Source organism: Idiotropiscis lumnitzeri, chromosome 8 (genome assembly GCF_059441095.1).
Source record: "Idiotropiscis lumnitzeri isolate Australia: NSW breed Sydney's pygmy pipehorse chromosome 8, RoL_Ilum_1.0, whole genome shotgun sequence".
In the NCBI taxonomy this organism is placed as follows: Eukaryota; Metazoa; Chordata; class Actinopteri; order Syngnathiformes; family Syngnathidae; genus Idiotropiscis; species Idiotropiscis lumnitzeri.
Window position 1 is genome coordinate 8,388,711 of NC_142398.1, and position 18,325 is coordinate 8,407,035.

The following is an 18,325-nucleotide window of genomic DNA, read 5'->3' on the forward strand; positions in this document are numbered from 1 at the left end:
CTTGAGACACAATATACTCATTTGTAGTTTAATATGATCTAGCAATTTTGTATGAGTCAAAAACAGACAGTGAATTCTAATCCATTATTAGAAAGGTGTTGTAAGAAGGATGGGGGCTTCTTTTAAGCAATGGAAGGAAGGTTGCAAAATTAAAGGTAGGTCTGAGGTGAAAGGAAGGTTGTACAGAAGTCAAGTCAGGAGATAAGGATAAAAGGAAGTCAGTAGGGAAAATATTCCAGGAAAAAATGTCTTGGGAAGGAAAGAAGGCAGCAAAGAGCTTGTGCTAGACTGGAGGAAAGTTAGGAACAAAGAAAGGAAGGAAGGCATAAAAATATGTGGAACCATAGAATTCTGATTCTGACAAAGGAAAGAATTAAGAATGCGTGAATAGAAAGCGGGTCTGAGGGAAGGAAGGTTTAGGTGAAGGAAGACATTCAGGAAGGGCAATCGTCTCTGGAAGAAGGAAGGAATTAGTTCAGCAAGGTAGGATATGGATCTAACCGAAGGAAGGTAGAAGACAAGTTGTAAACGAAGGATGCAATTAAGGATGGAAGAATACAGCTAGAACGGAAGGAAGAAGGTCAGGAAGGAAACATGCTAGGAAATAAAGGCAGCTCTGGGGGAATTTAAAGCAGGGACACGATCAGAAAGGAACGATGTTAAAGTGACGCTTGATTGACGTAAACATTGTACACTTATATAATTGGTTTGCATGTAAAAATGGCATCAGTACTAAAATGGAGGTTGGGGGAGGGCGTCACTTATTTGCTAATTTCTCCAAAATGAATATATACAAATTAAAATAATTAATTTCAGTTTCCTGATCAAAAAATAGTCAAACTGAGCTTGTTAGTGAAAAATGGGTTCTTTTGGCTGGACCGCTATTTTAAGGTATGAACAAAGGCTGGAAGTCAGAAAGATGGGTTAAAGCAAAGGAAAAGGGGGGATGGTGCACAGTAAAAGTGGATCCATACAATAAAGAAAGAAGGCGGAAAAACTGGTTTAGAGCATCAGAAGGAAAGATGCATTAATAGAAAACAGGTGTAACAGAGGGGAAAAAAGAATGTGGAGCGGCAGAAAATTAGGTTTTTATGGCAGAAGGAAGGATGTAAAAATGTGTCTTGTGAAGGTGGAAGGGAAAGTTGTTAGGAAAAGAAGAATGTGAGTCAGGAAGGAAGAAATTAAGAAAAGATTTCAAGAAAGGTTAAGAGAAGGTGGAAAAGAGGTCATGGAGATAAGAATGGCAGAAATTTTGATTCAACTCAACTATTCAAAGAGGGTTCGGGTTATTCAGATGTCTGACGGAGGGACTGAAAGTTGGAAGGCAGAAATTTAGTGTTAAGAAAGTATATTAGGATGCATTAAAAGGTCTGAAAGAAGAAAGAAATGGAGGTCAGTAGACCTAAATAAACAAAGAACAAGATGTCAGGAAAAATAGTCTGGGGGAAGTAAGACAGAAAAAGAACACAAAACAGGGAAGGCAGTAAATGTAGTTTGCGGACAGAACGAAGGAAACATGAAAAAAACAGGAGTAACTGAAGGTGGATGCAGGAATAAAAAAAAAAAACAGGTATGAGGGAAGGAATTAAGGCGGCCAGAAAGAAATTTGGGAAAATAGGTACTGAGGGAAGGAGACAGAAAATAAGTCACATGTGGAAGAGCAAAGGCACAATTTAGGTTTAAGCAAGTTCTACGGCGCTAACCTAGACTTTCAACGATAGCAAAGTTCTCTAGTGTAAGACCACGTAGTTTCCGGTTGTGACGTTCACAATAAGAATCATGTCAGTCGATGACCAGGCGAAATTACATATTTACATGTAGGACTTTCACGCGACAAAAATACATATATAGAAATCAACGACATCATATTATAAATAACTTTAAATATATACACGGTTTTAAACTAGCAAATGACTTATTCGTTTCACTTCCGGTTACGGTGTCTGCCGAAGCTTTACGTCGCCATGTTCCAGAGAAGGAGGAGAGCGAGTTCGGGGAAAAGACGAAGCTACTCTGTCAATCACAATTAAGGAACCAAGACAGGAGTAAACTGGTAGGGAAAGCTCGGCCGGCGAGGCACTCCATTCGGGGTTTGTTGTTGTTGTAGTACCTCGCGGTTGCGGTGGCCCGCCTCCTCCACCTTCACTACAGTCCCACCACCACCCCCGAAAACTATGAACCGGCGCGGCGCGGTGGGACCTTCGCCTCGCGACCCGCCAATCGGGAATCGCAGCACTTTTTTGGGCTTCAACCACTAAAACTGAATTTAGCGCAGTTCTTTTTTTCTTATTTTATTTTTGGAGGTTTGGTTTTAGGGTTGGGGACGTCACGGAGGAGTCTGCTTCAGCATTTATTCGACATTACGATTGCCAACAGGCGACTTTCGAAGGACTTACTGGTAAACTATGCACCATTTCGAGGACACACAACAAACAACATAAAATGACGATTTCCCTTGAAATGCGGCCCCATGTAAATCAACTTTTTAAATCGGCTGTTGGGTGCTTGTTTTGTTGTCCCTTTTCTTCCCAGACATAAGAGGACACTCCCAAAGGGCTCCGGAGAGCTCCATTCTCTTGCCGAACTCCCAGACAGGGAGAAAGCCTGCGAGCAGCAACTATGAGCGGGGGAGACGTGGTGTGTTCAGGGTGGCTGCGAAAGTCTCCGCCAGAAAAAAAGTTGCGACGTTACGTAAGTGCACCTTCTCCCAAAAACAAAACAAAAGCAACAACTATCATGTCATTGTTTTTTTAACGTCGTGACAAGGCGAGGCGCGTCAAACGACCAGCGGACGGTGCAAACAGTCACGGTGTGTGTGGCGTGTTGAAACGACATGTCATGGCGTTGATTTTCTCGTGTTTGATTTTTCCGAGTTTCGTTTGCCTTGCAAATTTCGTAGAAGTGCTGGCACCTAAAGGGAGCACGTTGTTATTTACCTGCTGGAGTTTTCCTGGGTACCCCAAGAAAAGTTCACTTACCTGTTGTCTACGTGCAGAAATATGTATGTTTTATAAAATTTAACAAGAATGCGGCCAAGTAGAAGGAAGTGGCATGCTTGTTTGTTCCTGAATGCCATACAAGTGTACAAAGAAGAGTACAAGTAGTGAAATGCACTGATTGCTGAATGTGCCTGGTTGCATGTCTCGCAACATCGACACTACACACAGCTGTTTTCAGTATTCATTCTGTTCTTGTATTGTCAATGTTGGATCTTGTTGTTAGGTACCGATGCCTAGAACTGCTAGTGTAGAGTAAATATTTTTTACTGGGCTATGTCTTTGGAGAATTCTGCAAAGTTGTTTGATTAATCTGTTTAATCCCTCATTTGTAGGCTACCTCTCTATCACTCGAGCCACATTGTACGAAGCAGCCGAGGCAGTGACTTGTGTATCTGTGTCTGTCCCTATGCTTGCGCAATATTGCCTTCGCCATTTACAAAATAAATTAAAGTAGCAGCCTCATACTGTAAGACAAATGTAGTGGCCTTGTCCTGAGCTCTGAAAGCAAGGACGACCTTTTGTTGGAGAGATTCAGTGGTGGCGTCAACGTGTGAAGAATTATTGATTATTTTAGATCAATAAGAGTATGGATTACAATTTGGAAGCTTTGCAGTTACAGCCCTATTGCTGGAGCTTGTGGACTGATTCATTTACCATCAAATCAACTGGTTGAAGATGAATGTTGCTCAGAGGAATAATAAAAAAGTCAAACAGACAAATTAAGAAGAATAGTAGTCGTATTCTTCAGAATGTTAATATGACAAAGTTGACCAGTCTAAAGAGTTGAAGTTGGCTTGCTCTCTTTGACATGTAGGTTGAACGATCAAGTGTTTTGATTTTCATGGTCTCCTGAAATTGCCGATTTCAGAGGTGGGAGGATTCTGTCTCACGGTAGTGATGGCTGTCAGTACAATATATTACAATACAACTTTTTTTATATAGTGCATTTCACAACAATTGAAGCTGTAATTGTTATATTATCTGTCTTCATGTGTTGCCCCACCATTTGGTTTCATATATCAGTGGTAACTAAAGCTACGACTATCGATTCTAACCGCCAACATGTCAATGAGGTTTTGTATTGTTTGTTAGCATCAAGCTAAGCGAACTTTCCCATGTCCTGTTTTAATTATTGATTGTGGAATTCTCTTTGGTTTAGTTTGTTGGTGAATTTCTACTGGGAATGGAATTTTTAATATTTGCCAAACTGCTGCTTCTTTTCAAATGAGTTGAAGTGAGTCCACCACTACCATACAGCGCTCGCAAGTCTAAGCACAAAGTCAGCCAAAAGACGGATTGTATCTTAAGTTGGGATCAAAGTATCGCAAGGCACCAATATGTTTTGGATTTTTGAACCACTGCACAGGTGCAATGAAAATGTTTTTCCTGACAACAGCAGAGATTGATCCCAATTTTTTTTTACTTACTTTGTTACCTCCCAGCCATGACTAAAGAAAAAACCTTTAAACCTCGCTTGCCATTTGTGACCACAGCTTGCCAAATGTTCCAGCAAAAGCCTTTTGCAAAGTCCTACTGATTGTCAGTCTGTCAAGTGTTGGGGGAATGGTTGTAACAAATGGTGGATCAATGCCAGCATACCGTGTTATTGCATTTGTGCATTTTGTTCCAGTTGAGGGTGCCGATTACTCTTCGCAATTTAATATCAGTGTACTATTCAGTCTGATTGGAACAGGCTTTGCTGCGTTTATGCGGGGGCCAGAAGCCAAGATGAATCTTGGACTGATGTAGATTGGGTCGCTTTGTAAATGTCACATATATTCGATATTGAGCTGAAACCTGGTAATTTTCATATTTTCTCACTAATCGATGTTCAGTCTCCACTAGGCACAAGAGCCCGTTACGGGTTTCAGTGTGTACAATTAAACGATTAAAAAGTCACGCTTTCAAAACCGCTAACGCTTCCATCAGTGCTATGAGACGAGTGTTTTATTTGTATTTATGTATTTATTTATTGAGGGTGGTGGTGGGTGGAGGAGTCAGTTCAGGCAGAGTGGCGCAACCTCTTCACCTCTCATTGTTGGTGCAAGGAGTCACTAAGCCCGATGACCTTTCCCCTTGTCCCCTTGCCGACATAGTCAGCTTCACATCTTGGTAGAGGAAGGATAGTAGTCAAGACTTCCAACACGATATCGCATTTATGAGAGGGCTAGCCATTATTCTTCAAACAAATTAAAGGTTGCATTTCCTTATGATGTTCATGGAACGCAGGGGCTGCTACCAAATAGTTTTTGTGTGAGGTGGGGATTCACGCCTGCAAACATATTAAACGTACCACAGCAACAGCGAGCCAGAAAAATTAAACAAAGCCGCCTTCAATTGCTAATTTGCATAAACTGATTTTTCGCAATACCAGTACATAAGTGCGAAAGTTAGCACTCAATGCTTCTCAAATTGTGGTGTTGATTTTAAACAACGATTGGCCGAGTGGTCTAAGGCGCCGCGTTCAGGACCCAGTCTCCCCAGGAGGCCTGGGTTCGAATCTTTTTGGCTGCCAGGATGGCCGAGTGGTCTAAGGCGCCGCGTTCCGGTCCCAGTCTCCCCAGGAGGCCTTGGTTCGAACCTCGAATTTCCCCATTGTGGGACTAATAAAGGCAATATTATTATTTATTATTATTAAAATGAGCGCTTGATACTTGGATTAAAGATGACACTCCAAATTTTTTTAGTTTCTTTATTCCTGTAAATTTTCGACATTTCCTCACATTGCACCTTGTATGCCCTGCACTATGTTAACGCCTTTGTACTAGTTGTAATGTTTCTCTCTCCAAGCCTAGAATGACAATAAAAAGCCTCTGGATTCTTAAAATAATCTCACCTTTGAGCTCCGACAATCAGTGAGCAAAGTCGATGTGTGTATGATTGCAATCTGGCACCACACACAAGAATTTTGAAAAAGAAACTTTTTAGAAAACAAAATCGTCTTCAGTCAAATTTTGAAGACTACAAGATCTTTCTGTAGCACATTTTGGTATTGATTTGGCTGTCTTTTTTTTTTTTTTGCAACATTTATTCACCCCCAAACTACCATTGTAATACTTTATCATATGAGCATCAAAGTATTCATTCCGTCCATTTGGTTTTCTTTGGCTTTCACTTTTGGCTTTTTTTGTGATTTTGTGCTTAATTCCAAAAAAAGAACAGTCTTCAGAGATGACATCCTTCCGGTGAGCCTTCAGTTTAGCGAGCATCATCCCAGGGTTGAAATTTGTCCTTTTCATTTGTTTTTTGTACATTTTCCCAAAGAAGGACCACCTTGTTCCGAAGTAGTTACACATCTGCTTATCATAATGGGGTTAGTTGCAGTAGTTGTATTAGCTTGTGATGTCCTTTTTTGGCGTGTTGCCTGAAATGGAAAGGCACATTATTTAAGAAAATTGAAATTGTTTATAAAACAATTGAGATAATGAGAGCGCTATACGTTGAGCATCTCAAAATGTTTTTCTTTTTCTTTGACACTTTTGCAGCTGTTATTCCTTAAAGAAAGATCATACATACAAAATGTGATGCATAACTTAAGTTTAACAAAGTATTATATCTGCATGATTAGCTTTTTCATATTTATTTTTGTGGCAGTTATTCCAAAAGGACTGCCTTTATTCATGATGTCATGCAAGACCTCCGTTTATAAAGCATCAGTGGATTAATGGCACACAGTTTGATTTTTGTTTTGTAATTCCATCCATCCATATATTATCTGAACCGCTTCGCCTTAAAAGGGATACGGCCGTGTTTGGAGCCTATCGCAGCCATCTTTGGGCAGTAGGCGGGGTACACCTTGAACTGTTTGCCAGCCAATCGCAGGGCACACAAAGACAAAGAGATTCTCACGCTGACACTTATTCAGTTGTATTTATTCAAAAAGGACTACTTTCTTTTGATGTCGCAATGCATATACTGAACACAATGAGGCAAAGCACAGCGCTTGTGTGAAGGTGCGAGCTAGTTTTGTGTGAACGGAACTGGCGAATAAATCATGGCTTTACTGTTACGCATCTGATGTGCCAATTTACTGGAAATGCACGGAATGTGAGAAATGCTTCTGTCAGGGCTCTCATTACCTCTGAAAACGGAAAATTGTCGGGTCAACTTTGCACCCTCTTGTCACTGACATTTGGACACATCCGACAGTTTTGTAGGATTGCATGCTTCTAGTGAGTTTCCCATTTATTCCTTTGCAATACAGTTTTAACAGCGTGTACTTTTTAGAAAAAAAAAACAGCGCAGATGGCCGCCAAGTGTCACATCTGTTTTAGAGTAAATAGTGTCATAATAACACACCAGAAATTACTCTTGTCAAGCACATCTAGTTACACAAAATCTTATCTTGTAAAATTATGACTCGCTTCATCATCCCGTTTCTATTGTAATTATTTTACCTGATTTGCCTTGTTCTCTTTGACCATAGCTGCACAGGTCATTATTATCCTTCTAGTAGGTTGGCATGTTTCCACTTTAGAGTATACAATTTGGCCAGGTGTCAATTTATGCTGCAGGGTATGGTTGGAAGGAAGGAGCTTTTAAACCTTCCTCTTCACTGAGACTTACGCATAACATATGTTACAGTTTGTCGTCTTAGAAAACAGTTGTCCACTGCGAAATGGCGACGTAGCAAGTGTGGCGCATAGAAAACAAAAGGCTCTAGATTAAGTGGCGGATTCATTAAATCTGCTTAGCAAGTGGAACACAGAACAAACAAGCACGTTCTGTTGTACTTCCCTTACCCCCCCCCGCCCGCCCCCTCCTCAGATCCCCTCTCCAAATGCTCCATGAGACAAACAAGCTGGCCAAACAGGATGCAGCTCCACGTCGTTAGCCTCTCTCTTAGCCTAGCAAAGACGACGAGCTGCTGGGCAGGCCACGTCGCCACCACAACGCCTCCATTTGATGTCTGTGAAATGGATTGCGCCTGCCATTAATAATTGAATGTCCATTACAAACAAATAGCAATGAATTATTCATAGCGGTGCTGCTACAATTGTTATCGGTGGCCACCCACTTTTGGGAGTCGCACCCGTGGTGATGTACACCGGTGTATCAGTTACATGGGTCGACATTTTCTACAATATGTCAAGCAAACAGAGGATCGGGCATTTATTTGCCTGCTGTCAATGCAGAACTTACTGAAGGCGTGCTAAACCTGTCACACTTTCACACAGAGACGAGGCATCCTACAATCATATTAATTTGTGCTATTTGTGGCTGGAATTTGGAAAAACTGTCTTTTTAGAGAGAACTCAGCGAAGATGGGATACTACTGTCATTCTTTCATGTCACAGCAACCCACAACTGGATACATGCATAATATCAGCACCGGTGTCTAGTTTGATGTATAAAATACTTGCTAGGCAGTTACAATGGCTGTTAGGAAATTTGCCAGGTGGATGTCATTGCCAGCAAGACTCATCTACAATTGCCGTAACTTTATTGGAGACCAGTCTGGGTGCTCATTTCACATCACAGTCCTCATATCACAGAATAATGTTCTTGCTTCTGTCACTATCTACATAGGGGGGAAAAAAAAGAGTCTCCACCGTGAAAAATCGTACACACAGTTGTTGTCCTGCCTCATTTCTGGTTTTGGTGACAACTCAGAATCTGGCTTGACTTTGTACCCCCTCGCTTTAGAATTGCTGGGGTGTTGGTGCCAATGTTTGTTATGATGTATAACGACCTAGACGATTGCCATGACAGGGCAGTAGAAGTGAGTGTCAAGTGTTAAACCCCATCCTGCTATCACCCTTGATACTACCGCCAGACGCGGGAAATTGGCGGGTTGACATTGGCACCAGGTGGTGTGACATATAAAGACTTGTCGACAATTGCCACAGCAGAGCAGGAGGAGTGAGTGTTTGGTGGTACTTGTCGGGCGCAACAATTGCTTCTGTAGAAGCCAGTTCTTAAAATACATTGCACAGTTGCTAGGGGTGGGAGAAATGATTGTCAAATTTTAAACCGTGTCCCGGTCTCACGGGCTACACTTTCAGATAACACAACAGCGACACGTGAAGAAGTTGGAAAATGACTGGGACCACAATGTGTAAAACAGACATCATCATCAAGAAAAACACAGACTGCAGAGCATGCATAGTATCTATAAAGCTGATGTTTATAGAACTATGCAGACCACAGAATAATACCCCAACACACCTCTGTTATGGCTCTGCTCCTATGCCAGAAGGCATAAAGTTGCCGGGTCACCATCGGTTCCTGTGTCCTATGCGACGTTTAAAAAACTCGTCACAAACTACTGTAATGCGGCAGGAGAAGTGAGTGTCAACTACAGACATATAGTCTCAGCACCAAAGAGTGTCCATGCCTGTTATGGCTGTGATACTACCGTCGCAGGCGGAAAATTGACTCCACAGTGACGCCTTGCATCATCTTTTGTGATTTATGTCATACTTTTTGGATGTAGACAGTTGCGGTAACAGGGCAAGAAAATCACTCTCAGGTGTTGGAATTCTTACCTCCGTTCTGGCATCACAAAAATTGTATAAAATACTCGGGGATCGTGGAAATTGTCATAACAGTGCGGAAAACTGAGTGGTAGGTTGTGGTGTGTCTGGTGTTAAACGTCATACTCCAGCCCGGTATCAAGGAACCAGTTACGCCACAGATACAACTTCCAAAGCCATAAATTTACCAGGTTGTCTTTGACCTCTCGTCATTCCTCGCTAGTCCTGTTTATGAAGACCAGTGACACAGGAAAAAGTTGAAAGTCATCACATCATAGGACAGATACGACCATGTGACGCAGAGTGATTATAATTATCAAAACTGCAAAGTATGAGTAGTATCTGTAAAGCTGACAGTTTTCTAGAGCAAAAGCTGCTTGGCTTAAGGGATATTTTTTCTGGTGGACCTCGGCAACCAGTCCAGAATACTGACCAGAAAAAAAGGTTGCACTGGTTTCTTTTTTTTTTTTTTTTTGCTTTTAAAAATAAATAAATAAAAGAATATCCTGTCAGATTGGCCACTGTGGGAAAAAATAGACTCAGTAAAGTCTGGCCAAATATATGATGATGTGCATTCCCTGAGTGCTAGTAAAAGAAGGGAAAAGTCCTTCAGCTCATTACATGTGTTGCGCCACAATGGCTATGAATATCTCTGCCATTCCTGACGGGGAGGATGGAGAGAAAGGGATGAGAAAAAATACGACACGGCCTCTAAAGCAACATCATGAGCCGGCCTCCGCAGAGAGCAGCTCTCTGTTCTCTTCTCCTGCTTTTTTTTTTCTTCTCATACCCCGTTCCCAGCACCTCTTGGCAGGCGGCGGCGGCAAGGAATGTGAGCCTGTTCTCTGCTCCGATCCTGCTCGGTGGAGACTGTAGCCTCTTTTACTCACAGACCCTGCACAATTGTTGCATCACAGCCGAAACAGCCTGTGCCTTTTATATACAGAACCCAGAAAAAGCAGGATATTGTCCTAACAATTTCACATAGAGGTACGGTTTTTAGATGACTTCTCTAGAAAAGCATCTAATTTGTTTTATGAAATAATTGTTCGATAAAGATTGACATTGCACGGCAGGGAAAGTGATTCTTGTGTTAAGCTCTGTCGTAGCATCATGGAATAATATCCAAACATACCTCTGACACTATCTAGCAAAATGTATGTGGAACAGTGACACGTGCCATTAAATGGCGTTATAAGACGATCTTGGTTGTAACTTCACACCCATCACAAAACAATACCCTTGCATGCCTCTCTTCCAGTTATGATGCTAGCGTCGAAGTCAGAAAATTGCGGCGGCATTGTCAGGATCTTGTTTGAAGAAAACACTTTTTCAGATAGTGGCGATTGCTGTAACGTAATGGGATAAGTGAGTGATAGGTGTTTAATGTCACACCCTGGTCTTTGCTTCATGGAATAATACCCTTACATGCTTCTGTTAGTGCTTTGATACTACCTCAGAAGGCAGAAAATGAAAATTGCCTGGTTGACCTCAGCAAAAAGACTTGTCAGACAGCGACAATTGCCATAACAAGGTTTCAGGTGTTCAACTTAATCTCAATATCTGGTATCACTGAATAACACTTTTGCACGCCTCTGTTATGGCTCTGAAACTACTTCCAGATTCAGAAAATTGTCCACTTGCCATCAATGCCAACGTCTGCTGTCACATTTAAAATGTCGACCATTGTCGGAATTTATAAATTTACCGTAACATGGTGGGAAAAAGTCACCATTATCCACAGTAGACACTACAATATGTTAGCGTACCACAACAGGAAATGTGTGCGGAGTTCCATCAGACGCACACGGATGCCTGTGTGTGCTAACTACAGCTAGCTTCCAGAGACGTTCCCTATGTCAGAAATTAAATCAGGCATCATCTGCAACTTGCTTCCTTTTTAGGGTGCTCGTTTATCACTGTTTTCAGGAATTTAGTGAAATGCGCTCACTTTCCGACTTTGTCGCTAACACAGTTTAGCCATGAAACTACACTACCAACAATGCTTCTGTTTTGCATCACGGATGACCCGAATTACCACTGATGAGCATGTGCGTTGCAGACGAGGCATTGTGCATATGCAGTTGACAGATGAGATGAAAGATGAGATGAGAGAGCGGCTCTGGTGAACATTGCGTTGCGAGTCAATACTTTTATTCTTCACCTTGAAGCATATTTTAAGCAGTTTAAATCGATATCCTTTCAATTTTCGATGGATCTTTACATCCCTAGTGTTAGGCATCATGTAATAACCTTGAATGAATATAACTCTGATACCCCCTGTTGGTACTACCATTGCGTAGATGAGCGACATGGACAAAAGGCGCAAAACTGCCGGGTTTTGTAGACGTTTAACTGTAAGGATCGACTTGCCCTGCAATGCAATGCAAACGTGTGATTGTTGTTTCTGCAGCGTGAGGGATAGAGGAGCCGCTCCCTGGCGCCCCGGCGAGGCTTGGCCGCCCCTTCCTGTGTGAGGCGCTGATAGCTACCAGATGGCGGGTCAAGGGGAGAGGAGGAGGGGTCTTGCGCTCTATATGCTACTTTTCTGTCTGTCCATTTGGGATGGGCGTGTGAAAATGAATTTCCCTCGATCGAAACCAATTAGTAGAACAGTCTTGGAGAATAGCAAACACAAGGGATGAGCATTTGAATGGACAGTGAAGGAAATGATCAATTAATCAGTTGATTGTTGGATGAATCTCTCTCTTAATGTTTTGAACTTGTCTTTCAATCCCAATGTTTTGGAAGGAAATCTATAATTGATTAGCCTGCCGATACTTTGTGAATCAAGAACAGATCTGTCAGGGAAAAAAAAATAAAAAGCAAGAATGGCACATGGTAGATTTAATCAATCCAAAACTCTGGCGAGATTATCTAACGAGAGGATCTGTAACACAATAAATCTAGAATATTGCTCGGGCTAAAAATCCGCTCATTTTTTGTATAGGATATTGGTCTTGATTTTTAAAACTGATGACCATCATTCGACAATGTTATTTTACTCAAACTTTTGCTGTCCTTTTCTGTGTGGCCCGAAACTCTTTGTGTAATCTTTGTAGTGGTTTCCAACTTTTAGGAGAGGAGGAGACTGCCTCACAATGCTTGCATGGTCGGCCTCCTCCACAGAGAAATATGAGAGTACCCTGCTTCACTGGGCAGGTGTTTTCACTTTGTCACAAAAAAACCCCCAAAAAAATGCCCAAAAACGACAGGCGATGTACAGGTGCAATAAATGCTAAAAGTTTAGAATTCTTTCATAAAAAGAAAAAAACATTCCAGGCAACTTTTTTTTGAGGAGTATTTGTGAAATCAACTGTTGGCTAATTTTTGATGGCGAAAACCGAACTTACGTTGTTGTTTGGTAACAGTCCATCCATGACGAGAGCATGCAACCTCCACATACAAACGGTGGAGCCCGAATTCAAACCTTGAACCTCAGAGGCGTGAGTCGGACGTGCTAGCCGCTCATCCACCATGCGTCCTCGTATAGTAACCGCTCGCATTTAAAAATGTTCAGCTGTCGTTACACAAACACTTGCGCACAAATACAGCTGGCTCTCTAGCTATGTGGCACTGTGAGATCTGACCCTCGCCGCCGTGTCTGCAGCCCCCAATTTAGCCCACTGCTGTCAGACTTGCGCAACCCACAACCCCCCCCCCCCCACACCCGTTGTGTGTCGGCCAACAAGTGTGCGCGTTTGTCGAGCCAGAGCAGTGTCTGAGTTAGATTGAAGGATGGTCAGCCTGGAGATCCCATGTGAAATATCGCCACCAGCTTGTGTAATTTCTCAGTTTGCCGCGAGTCAGACGCACAGGAAAGGTCACCATGGCTAATTGCGTCTTTGACGTGTTGTTTGTTGCCTTTATAGCTTATTCTGTCAGGTGCTTTTACACGACGTGGTTCAAGTGTCCCAATTTTTGACTCTCAAGTGACACAGTTCTGATATGACCTCATGGCTGCACAGTAAGATTTAAAGAAAATGGAATTAGGCCTTTTTGAAATGCAAGTTGGATATGAATCTGCTAAATTTATGAAGAAATTATATTTATATATAGATATATTAGGGCTCTCAAAATTTGATTTATTTAAAAAATAATTTGCTTATCTTGCAAAGCCAAACTCAAACTGTACCATGTCAGCTGTACATCTTTTAGCACATCATTATAGCACATCATCTTATCATCTTAGAACAAAACACCGTGCTCAAGTTACCACTGGGCCTTGCAAACCAACACTGCGGCTAAGGCTTGGAAATACAACGCATACACACCTTCGTGTAAAGCAGTGCCTCTCAAATAGAGGGGCGGGTCCCCCTGGGTGGGGGGCGTGGTGCAATGGTGAGGGGGGCGCGTGTGACCTTGGGGAACATGCTTTTTGTCCGCCGTACTATAATAAAGTGTAATTGCCCATCCACTCCAGTAGTTGGCAGTGGCCATTGTGCACAGCGAGTATTAACTCTACGGTCTAGGTTTGTTTTACCAGGAAAATGCTATTATTTCTAGTTGCAGCGGACAGTTGGTGGTGGGGTGGGGGCGTGAATTGTGTTTTTTCTTGCTTGGGGGGTGCGTAACAGAACATAATTGAAAAGCACTGATATAATGGCTGCTGGGCATAAATCCAATGATTTTTCCCCCCCCAGTAATGATACAACCGATTGATTATCTTTTAAAACAATTTTAATGCTAACATTCAGATATCTACCAATATAAAAGAACTGAAGTTTAAAAATAGCGTTCTTCTGTTCTGCTTGACGATGATGTTCATGGTGCTCACCCCGCACAACATTAGAAATGAAAACTATATAACGATCGTCAGCCCTTTCTACAAGCAGATTTTGCAGGCTAAAATCCGTCACTTGTAACCGGTACTCGGGCAGAAAATCCCATTTTCTTTTTAGGAATCCCCCACAAGTTTGATATATAATGTTGCTCTGACATCCACTAGTGATCCTGTTGTGGCTACTGTCCCTCTTATTGCATTAGTGTTACTATGGTGCTCCATGATATCTTTGGCCTGGCCTCAAGCCCGTGGATGTGGTTAAACCCGCACGCATGTGTACTGTACACACACACACGCACACCCCCACACACGCACACCCCTCCACACACGCTGGGAAAGACACAGCGACACAGTCAAGACTCCGCCTGCCTCACAGTTCTCATTTGCAACCTGATTGGACGCTGAGACACTGGTTGACCTGCTTTGCTTGTCCAAAAGACGTCCTTGGCTAAAAACCTTCCCTGGCACTTGGTTTTGGATCACTGGTGTCTCTTTGGATTTCCCTTTGCGGTCTTTTGGCGTAGTTGGATAAACAACAAGCATGTTTATCAGATGCAAGCACTGAATTTGAGGTTGGTCATTTGTGTTACTTGTGCAGTAAACATTTCTTTTTAAAAAGTTATGTCGATGGTTCAGTTTAACCTCTCAATTCAACAGCAGGTGTTCCATACACAGGTGCACCTATAGTTCAAAGACAAGACTTTTCTGCAACCATAATGATGCTCGCTTTTGCATCCTGTGTGTAACATTTGGACACAAAAAAAAACGACTTTATTTGTAATGGTTGTAGATTGCAGTGGTATTTAATTAAAAACAGTAAACAGCTCATTAGCTGTGTATACCGACATTTTGTGTGTTGTTTGATTAGATGATACCTTTTTAGCATGTTCTAGATCGTTTTCCAGAATCTGGGTTTAGGTATTTTTTGCATTATAGATAGGTTATTCCTTCCATCCATCATCTGAGCAGTTTCTTCTCTCAAGGGTCGCGGGCGTGCTGGAGCCTATCCCAGTTGTCTTCGGGCTGTAGACGGCTTACACCCTGGACTGGTGTCCAGCTAATTGCATTAAATAGTATTTTTTTTCTCCAAAAATAATAATAAAAAAAAAATTCATTTCTAAAATGTAGCATGTTACTAAATTTTGGTTTTGGCCCAAGAATTAATTTGAAAAAAATGCTCATAAATTGGATCCACAACAAAATATCAATCTGAATTTATTTTTTTTAATATCCTTGAATTCCGATTGAATCTAGTTTTTAACTATTTTTTTTTAACTTTGCATCTTAATCCTGAACGGAATTCAGATCTTTTTTTCTTTTTAAAACTGACTTTTATAACTTCAAAAATTGTTAACATAGCGCCTGTATGGCAAATTGATTAACTCAGTCAGTCATAATCTCTCCATCAGAATCTCGATCAGGGTCACTTTTGGAACATGAAGATAACTTGATTGTCAACAGTTTTTTTTTTGATCAGTTCAGTAGTAGATGCAACACTGACAATTAATTTTGATTAACCTTCACCATTAGAGAAATTGTCTGTTGAACTGAATCATGTATAGTTGACGTTACAGCCAAAGCTGCATGAACATTCAGTAGCACTTTTAGCCAAGCATGCAGCAGTGCTCCAACCAGGTGAGATAGACGTATAATTCGTCTGGGATGCGTTTTATGTAGCTTACTTCAAGGCAGCATTGTTTTGTTCAATTTCATTAGTTTGCGCTAATAAACATTTGATTTGTTGTAGTTTAGTGCTTATCAGTGTAGCTTTTTTTTGTTTGCTAAATCAATGGTCTTGGCCTGTTCTCGAATTAGCAGTTCAAAGTGGGAATGATCATTGCGCAGTTGTTCACGTGGCTCAGTTAAGAGCGCATTTACGCCATCTCCACCTGTTGGTTCAGCTCACGCCACCTGACCTTTCCTTCTCAAATGGTGTTGGACAACCTTTAAGCTGGCACTGTGTGTCTACCAAGATGGCTGCCTCTCCCTATGTTGGGTAGTTTTCACCGTATCCGTGACTTATTGTCAGCAACAGCTACGTATATTGGACTGAGCAGTCAGGACCGTGTTTACCATTACGCCAGTGTTCCTTCCTTGACTTGTACTCTTTGGTGGTGTCAGAAAACCTTCCCCACAAAAAGCCAAAGAAAGAGGCAGGCAGACTTAGTTGCTTATAACTGGGGGATATCTTCCAGACCCACTTACAACATGTGAAAATGCCTGATATAGAGAGTGACTGTATATTTAAAAAAAAAATAATAATAATTATATATATATATTAGGGCTGGGCGATATGACCTAAAATCAATATCGCGATAAATTGGGCAATTTTACCTCGATAACGATAAATGCACGGTAAATTCCCCCTGAGGACCAAAATCTAAATAAATGCAGAAAATGCATATTAACTGCTTTTTTTTATTGACCAACTGGTACACATTACTTTCAATGAAAAATAGAAGTACAAAAATCATTTGAATAAACATTCAAAATAGCTTGCTTTGCATGACTTGAACAATGTCACAAAGAACAGGAAAAAAAGGGTACCTCTCACAAAATCTTTTCCTGCAAATAGATTGTGCCGAGATGGTGTAATGCCATTTGCAAATGCTTAGATTTGTGTAAAGGTATCTTGTAAACAATATAAATAATGCCATGTGCAAAGGCACTAGTCGCCTGTAAACAAAATGCTAAATAAAATGAAAAAAAAAAAAATCAATGGAATGCCAGTGCCAAACAAACGCGTGTGCTTCATCAGTAAAATGTGCCGTCTCGAGTACTCCGGTGCGCAGTCGCCACTTGTCGTCTATGTACTGCACATTTCAGGCTCAAACAGGGATGCATGTTGCGACTCGACCACAAGTCGGATGTGGATGCAAAATGCTCGACATGTCTCCGCTCCCGTCCCGATGTTGTCCATATCGGGAAGTGCTGTTTGCGGCAAATATTTTCGTACCTCTTGTCGGCTACGTTCCTGAGGCGTTTAAATCCTGTGCGCTCCACTGTAACTTCAGGAGCTCTATCTTTAGCTATGTGCTAGGCTATCCCGTCCACCACTGAGACGTTCTCTCGTATGGTTTCGCCTCCGTTAGTGGGCTGTTGTCACTTGTCCAACCTTGCTTCTCACTTTGAACTTTTAGCACAAGCTCCAAGTCAACAGCATGGTTGTGTTGTGGGTGGTGAAAAAGAAAAGGTTGGACGCGCTGTTTCAGGTGCTTACGACGCACTTTGTAGTTCATGTTCTTTTGCGCAAACATCGTCTTTATGGAACCCAAAACATTTCCAAACGACAGATGTCGAATTTCTTTTTGGGACAAGCGCGACAAGACCAATTTCAACTAACGTTACTTCGTCTGCAGCCGTGTCAGCCGCTTCTGAATTTGAATCGCCAGCTACGAACGCGTCTTGTGTTTACATTCTTCTACAGCGCCTGAGTCACGTGACTACATGCGCTGGAGCAGACTTAAAGAGGCATGAACATTGCCGCAGACAGAAAAGACTTTCCTTTTTCATTTTTTTTTTAGACACCGAATTTACCGACAAGGGCAAAATGTTGTCGGTCATTCTAATAAATTTCGGTAACGGTAAATTTTCGGTTAATCGCCCAGCCCTAATATATATGTATATATATATATATATATGTATGTATATATATATATATGTGTATATATATATATATATATATGTATATATATATATATATATATATATATATATGTATATATATATGTATATATATATATATATATATATATGTATATATATATATATATGTATATATATATATATATGTATATATATATATATATATATATATATATATATATATATATATGTATATATATATATGTATATATATATATGTGTATATATATATATGTATATATATATATGTGTATATATATATATGTATATATATATATGTGTATATATATATATATATATATATGTGTATATATATATATATATATATATATGTATATATGTATATATATATATATATATATATATGTATGTATATGTATATGTGTGTTCTTGTTGCCCTGAGAATCTGTTTTTGCCCAATT

The 18,325-nt window shown here is 40.9% G+C and overlaps 1 protein-coding gene across 5 annotated transcripts in view; it reads left to right on the top strand.

Annotated features, from left to right (window-relative positions):
• Nucleotides 1-1,976: 1,976 nt before the first annotated feature.
• Nucleotides 1,977-18,325, top strand: part of gab1 (GRB2-associated binding protein 1) — a 52,587-nt gene continuing 36,238 nt past the window's right edge. For 4 of the 5 annotated variants that reach the window (XR_015844646.1, XM_088302660.1, XM_088302661.1 and 1 more), the window contains exons 1-2: nt 1,977-2,398; nt 2,533-2,691. Coding sequence is in view for 3 of the 5 variants with exons in the window: in XM_088302660.1 (XP_088158786.1) it covers nt 2,620-2,691 (72 nt within the window). In the remaining 2 variants the exon portion in view is untranslated. Of the gene's footprint in view, nt 2,399-2,532; nt 2,692-14,668; nt 14,831-18,325 lie in introns of those variants that run through there. The other variant, XM_088302664.1, reaches the window with a different exon arrangement.